The sequence below is a fragment of the Acanthochromis polyacanthus genome, chromosome 15, assembly GCF_021347895.1.
Source record: "Acanthochromis polyacanthus isolate Apoly-LR-REF ecotype Palm Island chromosome 15, KAUST_Apoly_ChrSc, whole genome shotgun sequence".
In the NCBI taxonomy this organism is placed as follows: Eukaryota; Metazoa; Chordata; class Actinopteri; family Pomacentridae; genus Acanthochromis; species Acanthochromis polyacanthus.
Window position 1 is genome coordinate 8,864,022 of NC_067127.1, and position 19,888 is coordinate 8,883,909.

General features: G+C 40.6%; 2 protein-coding genes across 4 annotated transcripts in view; one reads left to right on the forward strand and one right to left on the reverse strand.

The window, feature by feature from the left end:
* pcsk2 (proprotein convertase subtilisin/kexin type 2) overlaps window positions 1–3,113 on the reverse strand; it is a 28,157-nt gene extending 25,044 nt beyond the window's left edge. The window contains exons 1-2 of one of the 2 annotated variants that reach the window (XM_022187130.2): window positions 2,925–3,113; window positions 968–1,072 (exon numbers count right to left, since the gene is read on the reverse strand). In XM_022187130.2, the coding sequence (XP_022042822.1) occupies window positions 968–1,072; window positions 2,925–3,113 (294 nt within the window). The remainder of the gene's footprint in view (window positions 1–967; window positions 1,073–2,924) is intronic. The other variant, XM_051960308.1, reaches the window with a different exon arrangement.
* A 388-nt stretch (window positions 3,114–3,501) lies between these two features.
* gtpbp2a (GTP binding protein 2a) overlaps window positions 3,502–19,888 on the forward strand; it is a 31,874-nt gene continuing 15,487 nt past the window's right edge. The window contains exons 1-3 of one of the 2 annotated variants that reach the window (XM_051960309.1): window positions 3,502–3,625; window positions 6,789–7,582; window positions 9,003–9,108. The gene's annotated coding sequence lies outside the window, so the exon portion shown is untranslated. The remainder of the gene's footprint in view (window positions 3,626–6,788; window positions 7,583–9,002; window positions 9,109–19,888) is intronic. The other variant, XM_051960310.1, reaches the window with a different exon arrangement.

Consider the following 19,888-nt stretch of genomic DNA (forward strand, 5'->3'; position numbering starts at 1 on the left):
CATCCAAAAGTATGTAATAGCAAATATATCAACACTGCTTTAAGTATATAAATATATGTTTGGTATTCAGACAGCATATTAGCATGTTGCAAACAAAGCTTTTACAATTTACAATGATGTTTTATTGATATTGTAAATGCAGCACTACTGCTGCACCGACTGCTACAACAAATAGTCTGTTTTAGAACATGATTCATCAAAAGGCTTTGCAGAATTGCACAGAAACACAAATCACAAAATACAAAATGGAACATAACAAGGACGTATATTCAAAGCAATATTGAGAAAGAAGTCCAAAGCCGTGGACAAAAGGCATGTCTACAAAAAAAGAGTTTTAGACAATGATTTAGAGCTGGATATTGAATTTGTGGCATTCCACAGGGTTTTCATTTGCCCTGGTGGGGGAAAAAAGCAAATTTTTTTTCTGGCAGTAAATTGAAAGAAAGTCAGAACGCACCAAGGATCTTGTGTGGTTCATCATGATATTATTATATATCTACAGTGTAATAGCATAGCAGCCATGAATTCTTGTTCACACAATAAACCACCACACTACATGTCAAGACCAGTGATTTTATCATTATAGTCGCTTCAGCACTTCAATAGTAGCTTCAGTTTGAAAAAAACGAAGAACATTATGTGCTAGTTTCGCTTATCTGTTCAAATTTCTCATATCCTGCAGTTATCAAGTGGCTTTTAAAGTAATGTGCTCTGTCCCTTGAGGCTCACTTTACTTTGTGTTTATCTTTGGCGTATTCTGCACATCAGAAATTGTAATAAATCCCCAGAAATTTGCTAGCTAGGTGAATCAGCTGTCTTAAAGTTTAGGGCTTTGTAATACATGGATGCTAGCCTCAGAATAACAGTTGTCATGCCAAGTTAATGTGAAGCCATACTGATGTATACTCATGCATACAGAAAACACAGAGCATGTTTTTTTGTTGTGTATCTCTGCAAGCACACTCACTCTTCTGTCTTTTTGTAGTCGCTGTCTGCTGTGAGCGCTACGTTTGCTCCGCTTCTTTGAAGTGCCCTGAGGATAGAAGTGAAAAAGCCCCTCTCCAAAGGGAAGCTGGGAATAAAAAAAAAACAGATAGGAAAATGAATTAGGAGCAGAGTCAGAGATGAGAACAGACATAGAGGCTGCAATCATAAAGTGTGAATGGCAAATCAAAATACAATGGGTCATAAATGGAGGAGAAGCACAGCGGGTCATCTTCTAGATGCAAGGGCATTGATTCTCTGCCTTTCACAGGGGATCTATTTTAAGGCAATGGAGAACAGTGCTGGAATCAACCATAATAAATTGCAGGGGCAGGGAAATGAGATGCATCATCCAGAGCTTCCCCTCCAGCACTGTGCACGGATTAAAGACCCCCTTATGCTTTAGTAACAGCCAGGGTGCAGGTCAATCCTCAAAATAAATGCTCTCAGATGTGCCTGTCAGATCTAATGTGAAAATGTAATTCTCATAGAAGAATAAAGATGATTCTTATCTCCCATTGCTCTACCAGTTCAACCACTGTGGACAAAAAATTACCATGCAAAACACTGCACTTCCATCGAATGCTGTCTCAGTATTTCCGTTTCTTTTTTATCTCTGTCTTTTGCATCTCTTTGTGCTCATGTTTGTACACGGGTCCCAGCTACGTATCTCAGTCTAGTTAATTAAGCAACTAAAGGAGATAATACAAACACCACAGATATTGTTTAATGGCGCATATCCCATTAAGACAAATATAGCTGTAGATTACATAACCTGGGAGGCAGTAGATGGCGGAAATGATCGAGTGCCTACAAGAAAACGAACAAGCAATCACAAAACTGGTGATGCTGCACAGCGACCACGCAGATCTCACATAATGATGAGTTACAAATTGAAACAGGATGTGTTTTTGTTTTGTTTTTCTTGTTATTGTGGCGATAAAAGATGAAAGAAAGAGAGAAAATCCTCATTCAGAGGAGGGCAGACACCCCTCTGTTCACTGCTACGCCTCACTGATTAAGGCTCCAGCCAATTTCACCCACACATTTATTTTGACATGTGACAAGGAGCACACACTGTCAGGGAATTATTTAGATTAGTTTGCCATAAACAGCCTCTTTTGACATTTGACATGTTGCGAGGTGCCTTGCGTTTGTCAAGCCGTTTAATGAGATGCATTGTTTCAGGTGAGTTAAACGGCATGTCTGCAGGGAAGGCCGTGCATGTGAATGCAAAATGTACACATAGAGGGCAGGAGATGTGTTTGTTAAATGTCATGGATTGAAAAGGACAAGTGTTTGTCCCACAAAAATAAGGATGTATCTATCATGTTTAGATAGGATTTAGAAACTAAATACACTATTAGATTGTCAGGGATGAGATCACACTACAAGTTGATGTTGTGAGAGAAGCCCCTGCTGATGTAATGCTTGTGTTTGTTTTTTGAAGGAGCATTTTTCACAAATAACTTCCTTGCAACATACTGAAATGGGATACATTAACAATACACACACACACACACACACACACACACACACACACACACACACACACACACATATATATATATATATATGTATACATAATGTAAATTGCCCTCTATTCCAGCGGGCAACCTACAAACCATGGTCTGCATTTCGGTGGGAATGACGTCATCAAATTAAGCAAAAGTGGGATGAAGTCAAACCAGAAGAAAACCACGAAGAAGCCTCTCAGCATCTCTTTTAAAGGGCAGCCTGTCTCACTAAATGCAGCATGCGTGACTATTTTGACAGTGAGTGTGGATGGAAACGTCGCCAAATGCGTAAATATTTGATGCAAACACTTGTGATGTGTAATTAGAAGCCGTTTATCCATGATTGGTTGAGTCAAGAGACACAAAAATAAAATCTGGCAGTGGGTGGCTTTTTTTTTCTTCTTCACATCAGAGCATCCCTACCTTTCGGGCACTCTGGAACCCATGTTGTGTTGCAAGTTGGTGCGCCTCGTCCTGTGCGTCCTCATGCAGCTGAACCAGGAGGTGATCCGTTAAGGCTCCCTGTGCAGCCTGCGTCGCCAGCAGCAGCAACAGCGCGTTCAGCAGCACCATAAATCCCACGGCTGTCCCATGTCGGGGAGATCCACGCATCGTGTCTGCCTTGTGTCAAGTCCGCCCGTGGTCTGCCTGCACCGTCGGAGTGAGATCAGCGCGCGGGATGGGAGGAGGAGGACGAAGAGGAGGATGTAAAAGGAAAAAAAAAGGAATCAAAGCTTTTGCGGACGCATCCTCCCCGTCGTCAGCCGATGACACCACTGGATGGAAGTTGTATTTCACCGAGGTGCAGCCGCTCCTGCTGTGTGGGGTTGGATGTGTGTTGTGGAGCAAACCTGCATCCTCAGCTTTCTATCTCTCCTCCTCCTCCTCCTCCTCCTCTTCCTCCTCATCTGTAATTCATTTACCTTCCTCGCTCGGGTAGTTTCTGAGCGTGACGTTGTACCAATGGGCTCTGGAGGGTGTGTCCTCCTCCGGATGGGCTTCGGGGACACTTTTCAGCACCTTGGAGAATTCCTTCCATCATCCTCAGAGCTGATGGGAATTGTGTTGATCAGAGTGCTGTCTGGTGAGCGTGTCATGGACTGTGTAGTGACCTTCATTTGAAGGTAAACCGCCTTATTTCTATAGAATTCCTATAGATTCTACAATTTAGGTCCTTAATTCTCTAGTCATACATCTGTTTTGACCGTTTATGTGCAGTGGAATGTCAGAAACAATGGCACTGCTCTCACAAAGACAGCTCATTAGGCTCCAGCTCTCTTTCTGCCCCCCTGCTGCTTCATGCTAGAACACTGGGGCTGCTGTGAGGTGATGTAACACTAATGTGAGAAAATAGGGGTAAATTGTGTGTGGTAAAGTGTGATGCTACTAATACTACCTGCATAGACAAGATGCTGTTGCTATATGACCTTTACAGCTCCACCGCAAGAATATGATAGCGGTTAGATGATTTGTTGCACTGGTTTGACTTAAGATTCCCCCTGAGAGTCCATTATTTACATGCTCGTTTAGGAATCAACAAGTTCTATAATTAAACAAACTCCGTTTGTGTTTTTGCACATGAGCAGTGGATCAAGTGCAGCAGGATTTTTGACCTTCAGTCATATCATCTGTTGTAAATAATCCTGTCATTCCTTTAATTAAAGTTGTTGCAAGGCTTTAAACGTCCAACACATCTGAAGCACAGAATCAAAACAAAAGCAAGTTTCATAAAGGTGTCACCAGTCCCCATATTTCAAATGCTGCATTCATTTTAAGAAACAGCTTCATGAATCTAAATGTACGCGGAAGAGAGTAAGAAAGGCCTCATTATAATGTGCTTATGCATATTTTATTGACCGTGTTTTGTATTTTAAAAATCATCTCTCTTCAGTCTGCATCCTAATCCGTCACCATAGTGGTGAGCTGTCACGCGTGATGTTCATTATTATGTAATAACATCTAAAAAGGTGTGGTGACAAGAGAGCATAAAGGCACGTGGATCAGAGAAGTCTGGAAAAATAATGAAGGTGGATTTTTCTATAAGTGGATCCGCTTACTAATCACCGTTTCCATGCTCCCTGCAGACCTCCTCCCACACTCCTGCCATTCTGCAGCCAAGAGATTATTTATTTAGCCTGGGCAAGTCAGCGTCCTTCTCCTCTCCATCAGTGTACCAGACTTCACTGCTGAGTCCTCGTGACTGATGCAGTCCTGCACTGATTGCCGAGTCCCATGTGCTTTATCATCTGCATCATACAGTGTATGTCTGAGCTGCAACATGTTCTGCTTTTAGAGAGTGAGGGAGGGGGTCTTGATAACAGTTTTGCTATGAGAGGAGTAGGCTGTGGGATGCCTGTTACAGGAGGAAACAGACTCAATTTGTTTGGTGGAAGTCTGTTGTTTGATACACGTTGTGCTCTTGTTCTGTTATATGGCCCCTATAATAAAAATACAGAATGGTGAGTGAATTATTGCACAATAAGATATATTTAGGGTCTATTTTAACTTTAATGTTAAAAAAACTAAAAACACTATTTTCCTCATTTTTATGAGAATTGCTCCCGAAGATGAGTCTAAGCTGATGACATGAGATGTCAGAGGTCATCTACACTGAACTTCCTCTGTTTGACCTCTAACAGAATGAAGCTGTGGTAAAATTCAATGAATTCTGATGATGCTCTGTATCTGTGATCGGTGTTGGCATTACTTTCTATGCCACACTGCGCCTTCCAAATCCCAGACAGTTCTTGTGAATTTCCATTGGGATTCGTAACAGTTTGTACATAAGAGATGTATTCTCAGCACATGGGTGGATGAAGACTGATTTTTTTTTATATTTCAGTGAAGTACAAGGAATCCTGTGAAATATCCAATTAAATATTAAAGATTGTGAGCAAACATAAATTGAACAGCTCATACTTATTAGGATTTTATGAAGCAGAAGCTAGTTGTTATTAATTATTTCTGTTAAACTATTTATCAAATATAACTGGAGCTTATGAAACAAGATGACTGGACTCATGTGATTGAAACAGAATGTAAAATTACAATTTTTGAGTCAAAATAGTTTCCCAGGGAGACAGAGATGGGGAAAAAATAGCTGTAACATCTTGTGCCCTTTCAATCCTCTTCTTTTATAACTTTTCTATCTCTGAGAGACTCAACGGTGCAATTCCATTAAAGATAAAACTCTTTGCAATAGTTTGCTTTGCAGTTTGCTCACTTCATTGGAAACTGAAGACGCTGCAATTTGAAATGTTTTAGACGTCCATTAAAGAAATCTTCAGGAAAATCACCTTTTTTTTTTTTTTTTTTGCCATATTTGATTTCTGTCAAATATGGCAAAAAAGGCTCCTTACCTTTACTGTACACAGTACACCAATCCTGCTTACAGTTCAGCAAAGCCGCCCTCCAAAGCCCCATTCATAGAAAAATGAAATAAACATCTAATATCGTAGATTAAATATTTATTTCAATCTCTGGAGTTCTTTAGAAATTGCATTTCCTACAATATTGTTTCATAACCAATGATTAGAGAGCCCTCAGATGACATGAAATAAATGGAGCTGTTAAAATGCATGGAATATGTGTCTGCAACGGTGTCGGAGGAGGAGCTGAGAAACACGGATCTTTAATTTTTTATACTTGCCTGAGGCTGTAGTGGATGCGGGCTGAATGTCAGAGATTCAGCAACCTGCAAGCTTATACTCAGCAGATAATCATGCATGTACACACACACACACACACACACACAAACAGTGCAAAACACAAAGATCTGTAGCCTTTGACACCGACCTCCCAACCAGACAAGGATATGGATGTTTGATCCTGCGCTCTGTAGCATGTGTTCAGTTTAACAGAACAAAAAAACTATGAAACAGTGAGTTTGCACGAACAAGACTTCGATTTTATGAACAATGTTTTGGAATTTACTAAGACACCAACTGTGTCAACCTCAAACCTGCCAATGAAAACACGAGCCGCTTAACATATTGTCCTCTTTATTCACAGAAATTAAAAGCAGCAACAAAACAAAAAAATAAGAAAAGAAAAAACTGAAGACCTTTCTTATCCCTCCCTGTAGTTAAGCTGTCATTTCAGTGGCAGTTCTATATTATACTGCTCCGTCAGTGCCAGCCAGTGCTGTGGGATGGGGCTGTCTCTGAGTGAGTGTGGGATTGTGGTTACTATATCTGCATTGATTGCAGTGCGGATACTGTCAGGAGCTTCGAATCTGATGGTTTCATTTGCTCTGTGTGTTTCTGCTCCACTGTGCCTTCAACACAGGAAGAGATTTCACCTGCTTCTGGCCATGGGAGATAAGATTCCAACCTTCACAGGTAGACGGATATCAAAACCAACAGACGACGCTGGTCTTCATAACGGCAGAAGGGTGACAAGCGACGACTTATCATCACCTCTTGCTTGAAATCGCTCAATATGACTTCAGCTGGACATGAGAGCAGACACTTAAAGTGATTCTCAGTTCAGTCACATGCACTAGTTATGGATGTTAGCTGTGACTGCGCTGACATGTGGCCTATTAGATGTGAGATTTGGTACGTGTGCCCAGGAGATGTAAAGTCTCCTGCTTCTGATATTCTGAGTAATCCGCTGTGGAAGCAGGATTTAATTGCAGCTCCTCTACAAGCAGACTTGGCTGTAACACTGTGTTGTGCAGATCCATTACTTCCGTCAGGGCAGCTGGAGAAGCAGATAGCGGCAAGCAGAGGGACGGAATGAGGTTATGTCGGGCTTAATGTGCTGCAAGGCGTGGCAGACAGCACGGCCAGCTCAGGTGGAAGCGCCAGCTTGATTTATCGTGGACCACACAACTCAGCGGAGAAGATTAAATTGAACTCTACTTCTTTCCCCCCCATTCCCATCCTTTATATCCCCTCATTCTCTCCCTCCTCCCCCTTCTCCCTTCATGACTTTCTTCTGCAAAGCACTGTGTCATTCAGTAGTCCCTCTCTCATCTACCTCCTGAAATTGTTATGTTGCCATCTAAGTGCTATTTACATCCCCCCTGCAGATCTGAGGGAGTCTCAGGAAGGACTCTTCTGTCCTGTAGGAAACAGGTAATTCAAGTTGCAACACCCACAGCTTTCATTTGTGAGGTCCAGTACTTGCACTGCTGTGATGTTTTGATTTTCCTCTCCACGGGGTGCAAAGCCAAATGGATACTACTGATATTCCAGCCTGTGCTTCTGCTTAGCCTTGAGTCAATATGAAGCATAATACAAACTCGTGTCTGCAAAACTGCAGTTTTTATGGACTCAGTGGGCCACATTCAACTAATGTTTAATGTGCAAACCAAGCAGGGCTAGCATATTACGTTTTATATTTCTAAGAAAAGATTTGTTCTCCTTTTGTTTATGTAGTGAATCCATTTGCACAGCGTTACCTATTTCCACATCCAGCAGATACAGTGCTTCTGTCTACCTCACAAATTATCCAAGTCCAAAATTCTCTCCTTTTAACTGCATTTTACTCCTCTGTTCATTTTAGCAGTGTTCTGGTAAGCAGTAGTATAGCCAAAGTGCTTAATGTGCCTGGTATACATTTGCAATACTAACAAATGTCACACATCAATGTATCCATGTATATTATTTTGATGTGTATGTATTTATAGCAAACATTATGAAGAGGGCAGTCCTATTATCGTGTAAACTTCACATTTTGTTCAATGTTTTAAATGTGTGTATTGGGATCAACGTGTTCTCTAAACTGCCAGCAGAGATTGTTTTCAAATCTTAAAAGCAAAATTATTGCACTTCAGCTGCACTATTGTGATGATAGGTGAACTTAATTTTAAGGGAGAATGATTTTTTTTACATATTGCACCCAAGAGAGCAGCTTACATTATCCACCTCAGATCAATACTGGCAGCACTCAGGAGAACACTCATTACAGTGTTTCAGTCTTGAAGTTCACCATATTTTAATCCTAATTTGCCACAATACCACAAGTGCAATTTAAGTCAAATTTGAATGTAATTCACACAAATATTTTTTTTACAGTATAACCAAATGAGACCTGAATAGCCATTATCCTGAATGATGACCCAGTTGAACAATGTTTCATGCTTTGAATACTGACTAAACTATCCTGACTTTTAAATATAAGTTATTTCAATTTGTGACAAACATCAATGTAGATTCAGTTTTCTGCCTGAAAGATTAAGATAATCTTTAACTAACCCTAACTTTGCCATTGCTACCAAAAAAGATCTTGAAAATATTTAATGCTAAATAATTTGTCAAAAACATGCCATCACTAAGCACTATGTGGTGTGTTTAACAGTCCATTAGCAAACAAGCTACAAAGCCTGATAGTATTCATGAACATTAGAAATGATTATTAGCTTCAGAATTTGATGTAGCTTCAGTCTTTTATTTCGGTACTGTATCGTTAAATCATTACATCTTCCATTTTACATTTTTTAAATTCATTTCTAAACTGTATTTCTTTTCTACATTCTTCTCCAATTCCCTGTAGAAACTGAACAGAGACTGACAAAACAATACACTGCTGCAGCCTGCAGCAGTGCAACGCTCACGCAGCTCTCCTCACAGACAGCGATGGAGGTGCAACGAGAGCAAAGGTACCACCTGCTTTGATATTCAGAGCATATTCAGAATATAAATTTAGTTTAATTGGAAAAGAAAAACAACGGTGCAAGCAAAGATTATGCATAATCACAATAATTATTTCCCTCTGTGTATTACTTATTTTGAATTGAGTATTCGGTGCCTGCTAATGAATGCACCACCTAGGAGGGAATTAAAGGACATGCAAATTAGCTTTAGAGATGAATCACATTGGAGAGAGAGCAGATGAAAAAAAAAACAACAACAGATTCAGTCTTGATTTGATTAATTAGCAAACTCACTTGGACTCTGAAGGAAATAATTTTTGCAGTTTGCTCGAAAATACCCAAATTTTAAACGTGTTTCAAGATTGCAGGTAGTTTGCCAGTTTGTGTCCAAATTATTGAAATAGTTTACACTTTTCTCAAAACATTTTGGACGTTTTGTTGCACTGTCACTGGAACATCTGATCCTGTCATTATGTGCCTTTTACTATCTGATCACACTGTACAGCATCTTCTTTCATAAGGTCTTTGGGTTCCTGCTGTGTTGCTAATGGAACATGTCCAAACAGCAATATCACCAAGGTATAATAATTTAATTGTCGTCACTGTAGTGTTTTTAAAATCGGTAGCTTTGAAATATGTTTTGACCCTCAGTTTGTGGGGGAGAAGAGTATAAAACATGGTTGTATTTTTTTCAGCTAAGCCCATTTGCCAGCAGCTACTGCTCTGTGTCACATAATGGGATCATTTGTCAAAAGCACAACAGTAATCAGCTAAATGATATCAGTGGGTGCTTCTGAGTTTACAGTAAGTTTGCGGATAAGCAATCCTCATCACCGAGATGAGCTTTCGTGCCCAGCGTGTGCTGTGAAATTATGTTGATGTCATGACTGCAGCGGTTTAATTGCCATTACCAGTGTATCATGCTGAGAGCACCCAACCTGCCAGAATCAAACACCTCAAACACATTTGTTGCTGATGATTCTGATTGGACACTGTGGAAAATATCACCTCAAAGTTAATTTTTTCTAATCAAGCCCCCTGAAGCTGGACCTGGTCCTCAGCTATTCATAGCACTGCCAACTTCCCCATTTCCTTTCATATGCTCATTAGGTTGTCGGTGAAGTCAGCCACCTCCAGTCTGATGGGAGAGCAATTATGAGCTTCAGCCGGGCTGTGACGTTCGACTGTTCGCTGTTTAACATTGCATGTCCTTTTAGAGAGAAACGCTGACCTTTGAGGCGCCACAGAAAATACTCAACATTTTATCTCAAACTATCGTCACAAGCCCTTGTTGCTCCATGTCCTCAGTCTGGGCATACATGTTGAACAAAGGCCTGACTCACATGGAAATTGTAATTTTACCGAGAGGTCATCCTTCCCATCTGTTGGGAAGTTACAGACGTCACAAATGGTGTGTGTAAGTGTGTTCGTACATTCTCCCTCCACGCAAGCACTTCAGACTCCTATTGTGTCAAAAATCGAAGTGTTGAAAGCTGTAAAGATGACTATATCATAACTGTAATACGAACACTACAAATACTGGGAATAGTGCTCAACATCAGCCCATAAGCTTCAGAAATGTGCCTGTTTTGTTTTTTTTAATTCTGTCTAAGAGGCTAATTTCTAATGTGTCTGTGACTACAGGAAGGGGACAGGCCTAGTGACCTTGTCAGGATGTGAGGACAGAGAGGTTGCATCGCACAAACAGCCTACACAGCAGTCTCTGTGTGTGGGCTCTGATGCTCTTTCCATTTTAAAAGGACATTAGGGCTAATGGTAATGGTATCTCAGAGGTTTCCAAGCCTCTTTCCACTACTGTCCTATACACTTACAGCCAAAGAGCATAGTCCATTAAGAAAGCAAACAGTGGATATTTTTCATAGGCCACACAGTGCATAGGGTAAACAAGCCTCAAGCAATTAACAATATATCACGCTTTTTAGTGGTTTTGCAATGTTCAGAATTCTGAATTATCTTTCCACGATTCAAACAAGAATAAAGGAACAGATGAATGAAACAGGAGTTAACATTTCTAGGAATCTAGACACAAAGTCATTACCGAGACCACTGGTGAGCATTAAGCACAAGAAAGGTTACAATGGATACTGAGAGATGCTGTTGAAAGACAAAAACATCCATTGTGTCTATTGTTTGTGTGCATGAACGAATGCACAGGTGGATTCTTATCTTTTTCCATGTTGCTATAGTTGAGAAGGCTCCCTCTGATTATGCCCTTTGTGTATAAGCTCTTGTAAGCTGCAGCAGTGGCTCTCATGGAAACATTTAGTTTGACACTTTTCATATGACTCTTAACAGAGATGTGAGAACCTGCATCATTCGAGCCAGGCTGGGATTAGTGGTGGCGACAGTCTCTTTGTAGCTCAGTAACCGTGCAGGGTTGACAGCAGCTAAGCGATAAGCCTGCCATTCCGTCTACTGACCGTGAAGTCGGCTAATTAACAGTTCTATTCTGCGCTGTTTAATTTATTCCGTGTAGCCTCATTAATTTAATCGAGTAAAAGTAATTCATTTGAATATCGTTTAATTGTTTTCGCTCCATAACTCTACTAACCGAGGCCACTTTTTCCATTTGCATTAGTAAAAATCTGCTCACCATTATAACCAGCCAGCTGTGATGGATGTGCAATGCTTCCTTTCTTCATAGAGCCATCCTGGCATTGTATAAGAAACAGGCTACACGCACCATGTGTAAATAAACCCTGCACTGGTTGCTCCAGGAGGGTCAATAAAACTACAAGCTGAAATGCATTCAGAGATCCTCAATGAGAGTCTCATTGTTCATTCCACCCCTGCGATTTGCGAGGATACCCCAGCCAATCAATACAAGGACCATTAGGCTTAACAAACCTGGGTTGTCTATAAACTGCCCGCAGGCTCTCTAGGACAGCCTGCCTACCTGTAAAGGCTTAGAGGCAGGTGGTTTATACAAAACAGGATGTAATTTTGCTCTGTATTCTGACACTCAGTTCTCTTTTAATACCAAGAACTTCTCATGTCTACCCCTTAGCTAATACCCCTAATGTATTCTGCTTGATGATTTGACATTTAGCAAATATTGGAATACATAAACATTTTCCCCATAATGAGAAGTTCTATTACAGCTGTTTTTATTTCCCTATCACTGTCAGTCATGTTACTGCCTGAAAACAACCCCTGGGTGGCTGCAAGACTGAGATATGGAACTTAAAAGGAACAGGGCCAAACCTAGTAGATGAACCGCAGCCTAATTCTGCATGCTGACACAGTACATCAAGATTCAGCATTCAAAATGAGAACTGCTGGGCTGAAAAATCCTTCCATAAATATTGTGGTGGTCTGAAGTCACAACTCATCAAAGACAGCACAGTTGTACAGTTTGACATCTGAATGTTTGTTTATTGTTGCCTAATTGCTGTTGACTGGGAAGACTCATTCAATTCTAATTTATCTTTTGTTACGCCCTGTCAACAACCACCATTATCTAAAAGTAAAGAGCCATTTAAAGTTATTCTTGCTACTTGTTGTGCACAGCAGTACCTATTCCCTGCAAAGTGTGTTTCCTTTACTAACCTTATGAACCCCAGAATCCAGCAGCAGGTTAAAAAGGCATGTTGTCGTTTAAAAAATGGCCTAAAAGCCACCATTTTTCAGAGACAGGACAGAAAGAATACATATTTAACTTTCTGACTGTGATTGTGGTTCTTCAATTAATGTGTGATGTCTGGTTCTGTCTGGAAAATTAACCAAATCCAAGCTTAAAACCATAGCACTTGGCAAAAAATATCACTATTGAAGCCATATTCTACTAGCCTAGCCACACTAGACAACCCACGGCAAGAATTTAATTCTCTGCCAGGGTGGGTCTAGTTACCCTCCATAAGGCTCGAGGCTGGATTCTCCTAAAACTGGCCGGACCAATCACCATGAAGTGTAGAGTCAGAGGCGCACGATTCTGACAGAAACAACCGGCGCACAATAAACAGTTATCTTTCGACTCGGCTTTGGCCACAGCCCTTAAAGATTTGAAGCTAAAATTCAACTTGAAAGATAAACAAAGGACGGCACTGAAGTGTTTCATTGAGAAGAAAGACGTATTTGGACTTATGCCGACGGGATATGGCAAATCCTTAATATACCAGTTGGCTCCGCTGGTTGGGAAGCTAATGGGACTTAGCCACAATCCACCGGCGCTCTAGGAACTCCGTCAGCCTATTCGTTGCGCTGATTGGTTGTATACCTACCCAATTGCTGCAGAGTGATTTGAAAGACAACCTTATAGCCCGCCTCCCTCCCTGTCAAGCGGTCCTAGACCCTTGTGCATTCAGAACATGGGTCTCGCGCGGCTAGGCTAATAATCTACGGTAATCATTTTTGCTTGACTGGGTTGAACTGTGTGTTTACACAGAGCAAATGAAAACAGCAAAATATCTCTCTTTTTTAAAGCTTTATGGCAACTATGTCCCACTACACTGAAGACATATTTGACATCTTTCTACTTCTATCATGTCAGTCAGGCCATTTTTGTGCAGCCTTTATTGCATTTAAAAATGAGCCTACAGTGAGTAAAAAGTGACGGAACTAGAAAACACCCAGAAAGTGCTTAAGGTTGAGATTCTATTTCTTAATACTAAATTTGAATATCCCTATTTGTAAAGTAAAAAATATGTAACAGAACACCATTAAAAGTATGTGTAAAATACATAGGTTTGCGTAAAGATGGGCATGGAAATGAAGCACATCACAAATATCCTTATATAAAATACAAGAACATCCAGCTGTCTTCAGGCATACATTTGCAAGCAGAAACACACTGCAACACACAATTTAGTTTCACCACTTAATTGCCTTACTTAGCCTTGCTGCTTTTGTAATGGGTAATTGGTTGTCATGACAAACACTCAGTCTATTCATAGCTCAGAGGCTTGTGCAAAAAAAAACCTCTGCAAAAACATTCAAAGTCAGGACGTAGAAGATTCCTGATGGACGCTTTCCTCACATGCATTAGCTAGAAATAGTAAAAACAGCTTGTTAATTTCTCTACTCTCCATATAATACTCAGCCTGATGCAGGGATACTCCTCAGAACAGAAAGGACCGTCTTTTAGTTACATGTAAGAAAACCGCAGTCTCTTACTTCCAAGAACTCTAAAGCATACTATTATGTGACAGGTTACTAAATCATTGTGTCTCAACTAAATAGCTTTTATGGTGTTTATATACTGAAGGAAAATAAATAAAAATATACAAAAGGAGTCACTTTCATTGGTATCACATTGAAATCCTGCAAAAAACACTGAAAAGCTGACTTCTACTGAGATTAAAAATGTGTTTTTTTTTCTTTTTCTGCAGGCAAAGTCATAAACATGTAAGAATCAAACACATCACACAACATTGTCATCTGAAACATAGTGCATTATGTATGTATAAGGTAACTTTGCCCTCCAAGCGGCAAAAGTACAGCAAGATGAATAAATAGAGGATGTCTTTTGTTGACTACTTTCAGACGGCTTCATCGCTCTCAGCTTCTTCAGTAAGGTCAGTTGGTACAAAAGAACTTTTCAAAGCTTCGCAAAACCCAGACATGCTTACAGGATGATGTGCTCATACTGAAAAGACTAAGGAGATTCTGTCTATTCATGCTTGTCAGACATTAGATAGGTGTGGGGAGGGGGGGTCTTAGACTATGTCTGACCAACAGATATGCCACCAAAATGTATACACTGGCTGTCCAAAAATAAAATCGCCACCTGGATTTAACTAAGCAAATAGGTAAGAGCCTTCCATCAGATAATTACTGCAGTGATGAATATGTTTCAGCTGCAACACCTTATTTAACCCTAGCTGATGCAGCGAGCAGCTTCTCATTTCTTAAACAACCGTGTTGGAAGACATATTCTGTGGTCATGGAAAGGATGTTAATCTGTTTCAGAAGGATTAAATTATTAACCTGCATCAAGAAAAGAAAACAACTAAGGAGATTTTGTACCATCCAGCACATTATTAAGGATGAAGAATAGTGGTGAACCATCTTCTTCAAGGAACAAATGTGGTCTGATGAGTCCAGATTTCCTCTGTTCCAAAGTGATGGGTGCATCAGGGTAAGAAGAGAGGCGGATGAAGTGATGCACTCAACATGGCTTGTGCCCACCGTACAAGCCTGTGGACGTTAGGGTTATCATCTGAGGTTGCTGCAGTTGGTCAGGTCCAGGCTCAGCAACATTATGTGCCACAAGAATGAGGTCAGCAGACTACCTGAATATACTGAATGACCAGGTCTTTTCATCAGTGGAGTTTTTCTCCCCTGATGACAGGGGCATGATTCATGGGGCTCACATTGAGACGGAGTGAATCAGGGAGCATGACGCATCATTTTCACATGTGGATTGGCCTCCACAAAGTCCAGACCTCAATCCCATTGAGAATCTTTGGGATGTGCTGGAGAAGACTTTGTGCAGCGTCCCAACTCTCCCATCATCAATACAAGATCTTGGCAGAATATTAATGCAACTCCGGGATTCGAGGAGGGGGTCCGAGGGGGACTCGACGTGGGCAGACAGGTCGGGAAAGGATCCGAGCAGCTGGGTCGTACTAGGGGGAAGGAGAGGACAAACAGGGTTAGTCACAAGTCTTAATTTAGACAGTTTTAAGACAGAGAGGGGAAACTGACTATGAAGTCAAATGTACATACTGGCGGCATGTGGGTGCAGGAGCCGGTCTTTTATGGAGGAGTTTGTAATCAGCGGATGAGCCTCAGCTGCCCGGATTCTGGGAAGAGAAGCAAATTGCCAAGTGGAGGCAGCCGTGAGACTGTGCTCCACCTGGTGCAGTGCTGGAGAGAGAGGGGAAGGAGAGAGAGAGAGAGGGAGAGAGATAGGAAAAAGGGATTTGGATGCCAGGTGGGACAGGGGGAGGATGAGGCCCTAACAACATGGGTCAAAAGATACCCATATTCCAGTGAATATGGTTCACTTTTGACCCATCAATGGGTTAAGAAATATCTATGAAAACATAAAAATATGCAAAAAAAATATACACAAGTATTAGTTCAGATCGTACAAATTCCTTTGGATGTGGAAATAACGATATTGCACATATCAGTGGTATTGCACAGATTTTTTGCACAGAGATACTGGTAGAGACAGATTGCACAGATTTTATCTGTACGTGTATTTGGTGTTATGGGTATAGGTTTCTGACAAATGTTACTTCAATATCCAGGATAGCACACTGACAGATTTGTTAAAACTGCAAAATCTAAGTGCCTAATGATATATATGCAATATGCTTCTCTGGATTGTCTTCAAAATTTAAATCTGATGAGATTGCATGCAGATTTCTTTCTTTTACAGTAGGTGATACCTACAAGTTCTTAAATAAACTTTGGATAGCAACAGATGACAAATTGTTTCATTAATAAAACACTGCTAAAAGCTACTTTTAGTAAAAATTATAAACTCTCTGTCATTCAGTGATGATTCTTAGATTTTTTCGACACCGTACAGTCATACACTCACAAGCTGGACTCTTTTGTATCAGTTAATGCACCTATAATACATCAAAGCAGTCTCAGATTGAGGCCTCTTGATTTGCATTAGTTAAAATTCATATGGTAGTGCGTCTGATTTCCTCAGAGTATCATTCATTTCCTGCCTTTTTCTTTCAGCCTTATGACCCCACTGACCTTAAATAACACAATTAGCCAAATGGAGACAGTTAGTTGTTCCCATAAAGCTCCTCTTGGATCACGGTTGAAGGTCCGCTGATGCTAATTCCCCCAAACACCAGCCGCACACATATACACAGTAACCTTTCACTGACTCATTCTGGTAACCACGGTGACTGGCAAAAACAGAGGAGAAAAAAAAGAGAGAATGAAAGGAGGTTGGTTTTCTCGGATGGACAAGGTGAGGAAAGGGTTGTCTTGAAGGAATGGGTTTATTCAGGTGTGACAAAAAAAAAATGGAGGTGAATGCTGAGTTGAGAAGAATGGAATAACCGGAAAATCATCAATACCTCATTCACACTCATTCAGACAGTCTTCTTCCTCTTCACTCCCACTGAGGCCATCCCACACACACTCTCAATCTTTCTAGAAGACATTTAAGCTGTTCATTGGAGGATCTATGTGCACTGACTCACTTAAAAGGCAATTGTAGTGAACAAATAGTGTAAATGTTGCCTATTCCACTATTTATCACTTGTCTCTCCTTTTCATCCCTCCAAACTGCAGGTTCTCATGTGTCTTTCTTCCTCTAGAATTGAACAGTAGACATCAAGCAGTGGATACAACAGAGTCCCGAGTCGTGTGGAGGGTTGAACACACAAGAAAAGAAATCAATGGTTTCTTTGTGTTATTGTGTGACTGAGAAAATGGGAGGGAATTACACTAGCTCTTGCAATTACATGACTCAGAGATATAACAGACGCAGTGAAAGAGAGGGAGAAAACGAGAGTAACTTAGATAAATACAGCCAGAGAGAGAGAGAATATCGTTGAAGTTGCACTTTTCTTCACAATGAGTCACTTCTTTTGTCACGTATCCTTGAAATATGGCAGCAAGCACATGACACGGTGAGCTTTTTTGAACACATTCTTGGCACAAAGCAAGACTGACAAATGCATTTGGAAATGTAGGAGATTTTACTCAAGCAAGAAGGACACCGCTGATCCGCAGGCTTTAGAAGTGATTGATTGGAGCCGACTGATTGATTGATTAGTTCAAAACAAGCAGTGAGCTGGCATTTTCTGACATTCTGAAGAATATTTGCACCGACAAACCCCGATCATTCAAGCACCTTGAAGACACTACGGATTAAGTCAGCTCTTTGCCTGTAGTTATGCATGTATACATAAAGCAGAGAGGCTTCCATCACACTAGAGGATAGTAAATTGGTTTTCTGTCTGTCATTGTCCTGAGTAAATACCTTTTTTCTCAGGGGGGACAACGGGACCTCCGTTTGCCAGTGGAAGGAAATGAGCTGCTTCAATGAAAAACATTCACGCTGAGTCATCCCATGTCTGGGGAGCACTACAGCATGTTTGCGCTTCAAATGTTCTTCGAAATCTTTTTATTTTCTTATTGTAAGGTTACATCATTTCTTCATGACTTCAACACAGTGCTCAGGGTGCTTTGTCATATCCAAGAACTTTTCCCCACACAATTTCTTTTTGTGAAATTATCTTTTACTGGTAATATCTTTCACTCCTTTTCTTATAATTGCTTTTTCTTTGAAACAAGAAAACTTACGGTTTTATAACCAACACTGCATCACCCAGACATGATGACTTTTTCTGGAATGGAAACGACAACAACAAAAATATTGTTTTCCAACTCTAAAATGTCACACTCAGATGCTAACCAGATCTGAAGTTGTTGATCTCTCGGCTCTACAGGGTGCTGTGCTCTTAGCTGCAGAGGTGTGGGTGGGACACTGGGTGGAAAAAAAGCACACACAAAAGAAAAGAAAAGAAAAGAAACGCACCTACTGTAGCCTGCATTTGGCAGCTGCTCCTTTAAGCTCACAAGGAGGACGCACACACACATACACAAATGTGTGCGGATACATCAATCTCTTCTGTCACACTACCCCTGCCTGTCACCATGGTAACACCCTAAAGCTACAGCTGTCTCGCTGAAGATTGACTTAACTTGCTGTGATTTGTGGATTTTGTGGATTTGCATAGGCCCACGCATGCACGCTCTTACAACTTCAATTGGCAATCAGCTGAAAAGATCCTGAGCTTTTCACCTCGTTGGGACAATTGTTAGTAACAACCCTTGAATTCAGCATCCAGTTCCTTTGCGGATACTCCGTAATGATTCCAGTTTCATTGCAATAGCACTACATATTGAGACAGATGCTATTTTTCTGAGATTATTTTCTCAAGTGCATTAGGAAATATCTCATCTCATCTCATCTCTTCTCTTCTCTTCTCTTCTCTTCTCTTCTCTTCTCTTCTTTTCTCTTCTCTTCTCTTCTCTTCTCTTCTCTTCTCTTCTCTTCTCTTCTCTTCTCTTCTCTTCTCTTCTCTTCTCCTCCTGTCTTCAGACATGCCTCAGCTATGTTTCTGCTGACTGACATTTTGTGATAGCACATCTGAAGCAGGTTTGTATTGATCTGTGCTGAGTAGGGGACAGCGGGAGATTGATCGTTTGTGTGACAGCCCTATTTCCTAAACTTGTAAGCACAACCAGAGAATGCCTCTGGTCAAACAGAAATAAACTAATGAAAATAACCTGTCTGCAGCGGCCGCAAAAATCAATGCATGCAACAGTCATGCAATAGACCTCCTGAGATAGCAGAGAAATTAAATGGCAGCTCTAAAGAACATAAAGTTTTCCTTTATCAAAATGAAAGGTCTTTGAGTTTTAATAATCCACCCTTGTGAATGGAGGGAGAGAAAAAAAAAGATTTGAGATGGTATATTCGTCCACCTTATCTGGATGGGGGCAGTGACACAGAAAGAAAACATGACAGATGACTCAAAACCAATCAAAAAGAGATTCCAGTCGACCTTTGGAAAGAGTCTTAACAGCGAAAAATATGTCAGGCCACGTTTAATCATGATACTTCTTTGGAAGCTGTGTGGGTGGGTGCATGAGACAGACGGACTGGTAAACAGATATAATCTCCTTGAGGAAATGATAATTTCATATCTTGTCTTATTCAAGCATTTTTGAACTCAAATGCTGTATTTACAAAATATTTGGAATACTAGCAAAAAGCAGTCTTTGCAAGCTTCTAAGGAGGTCTGGAGCTGGAATACTGACATAATGCAAGGCAACA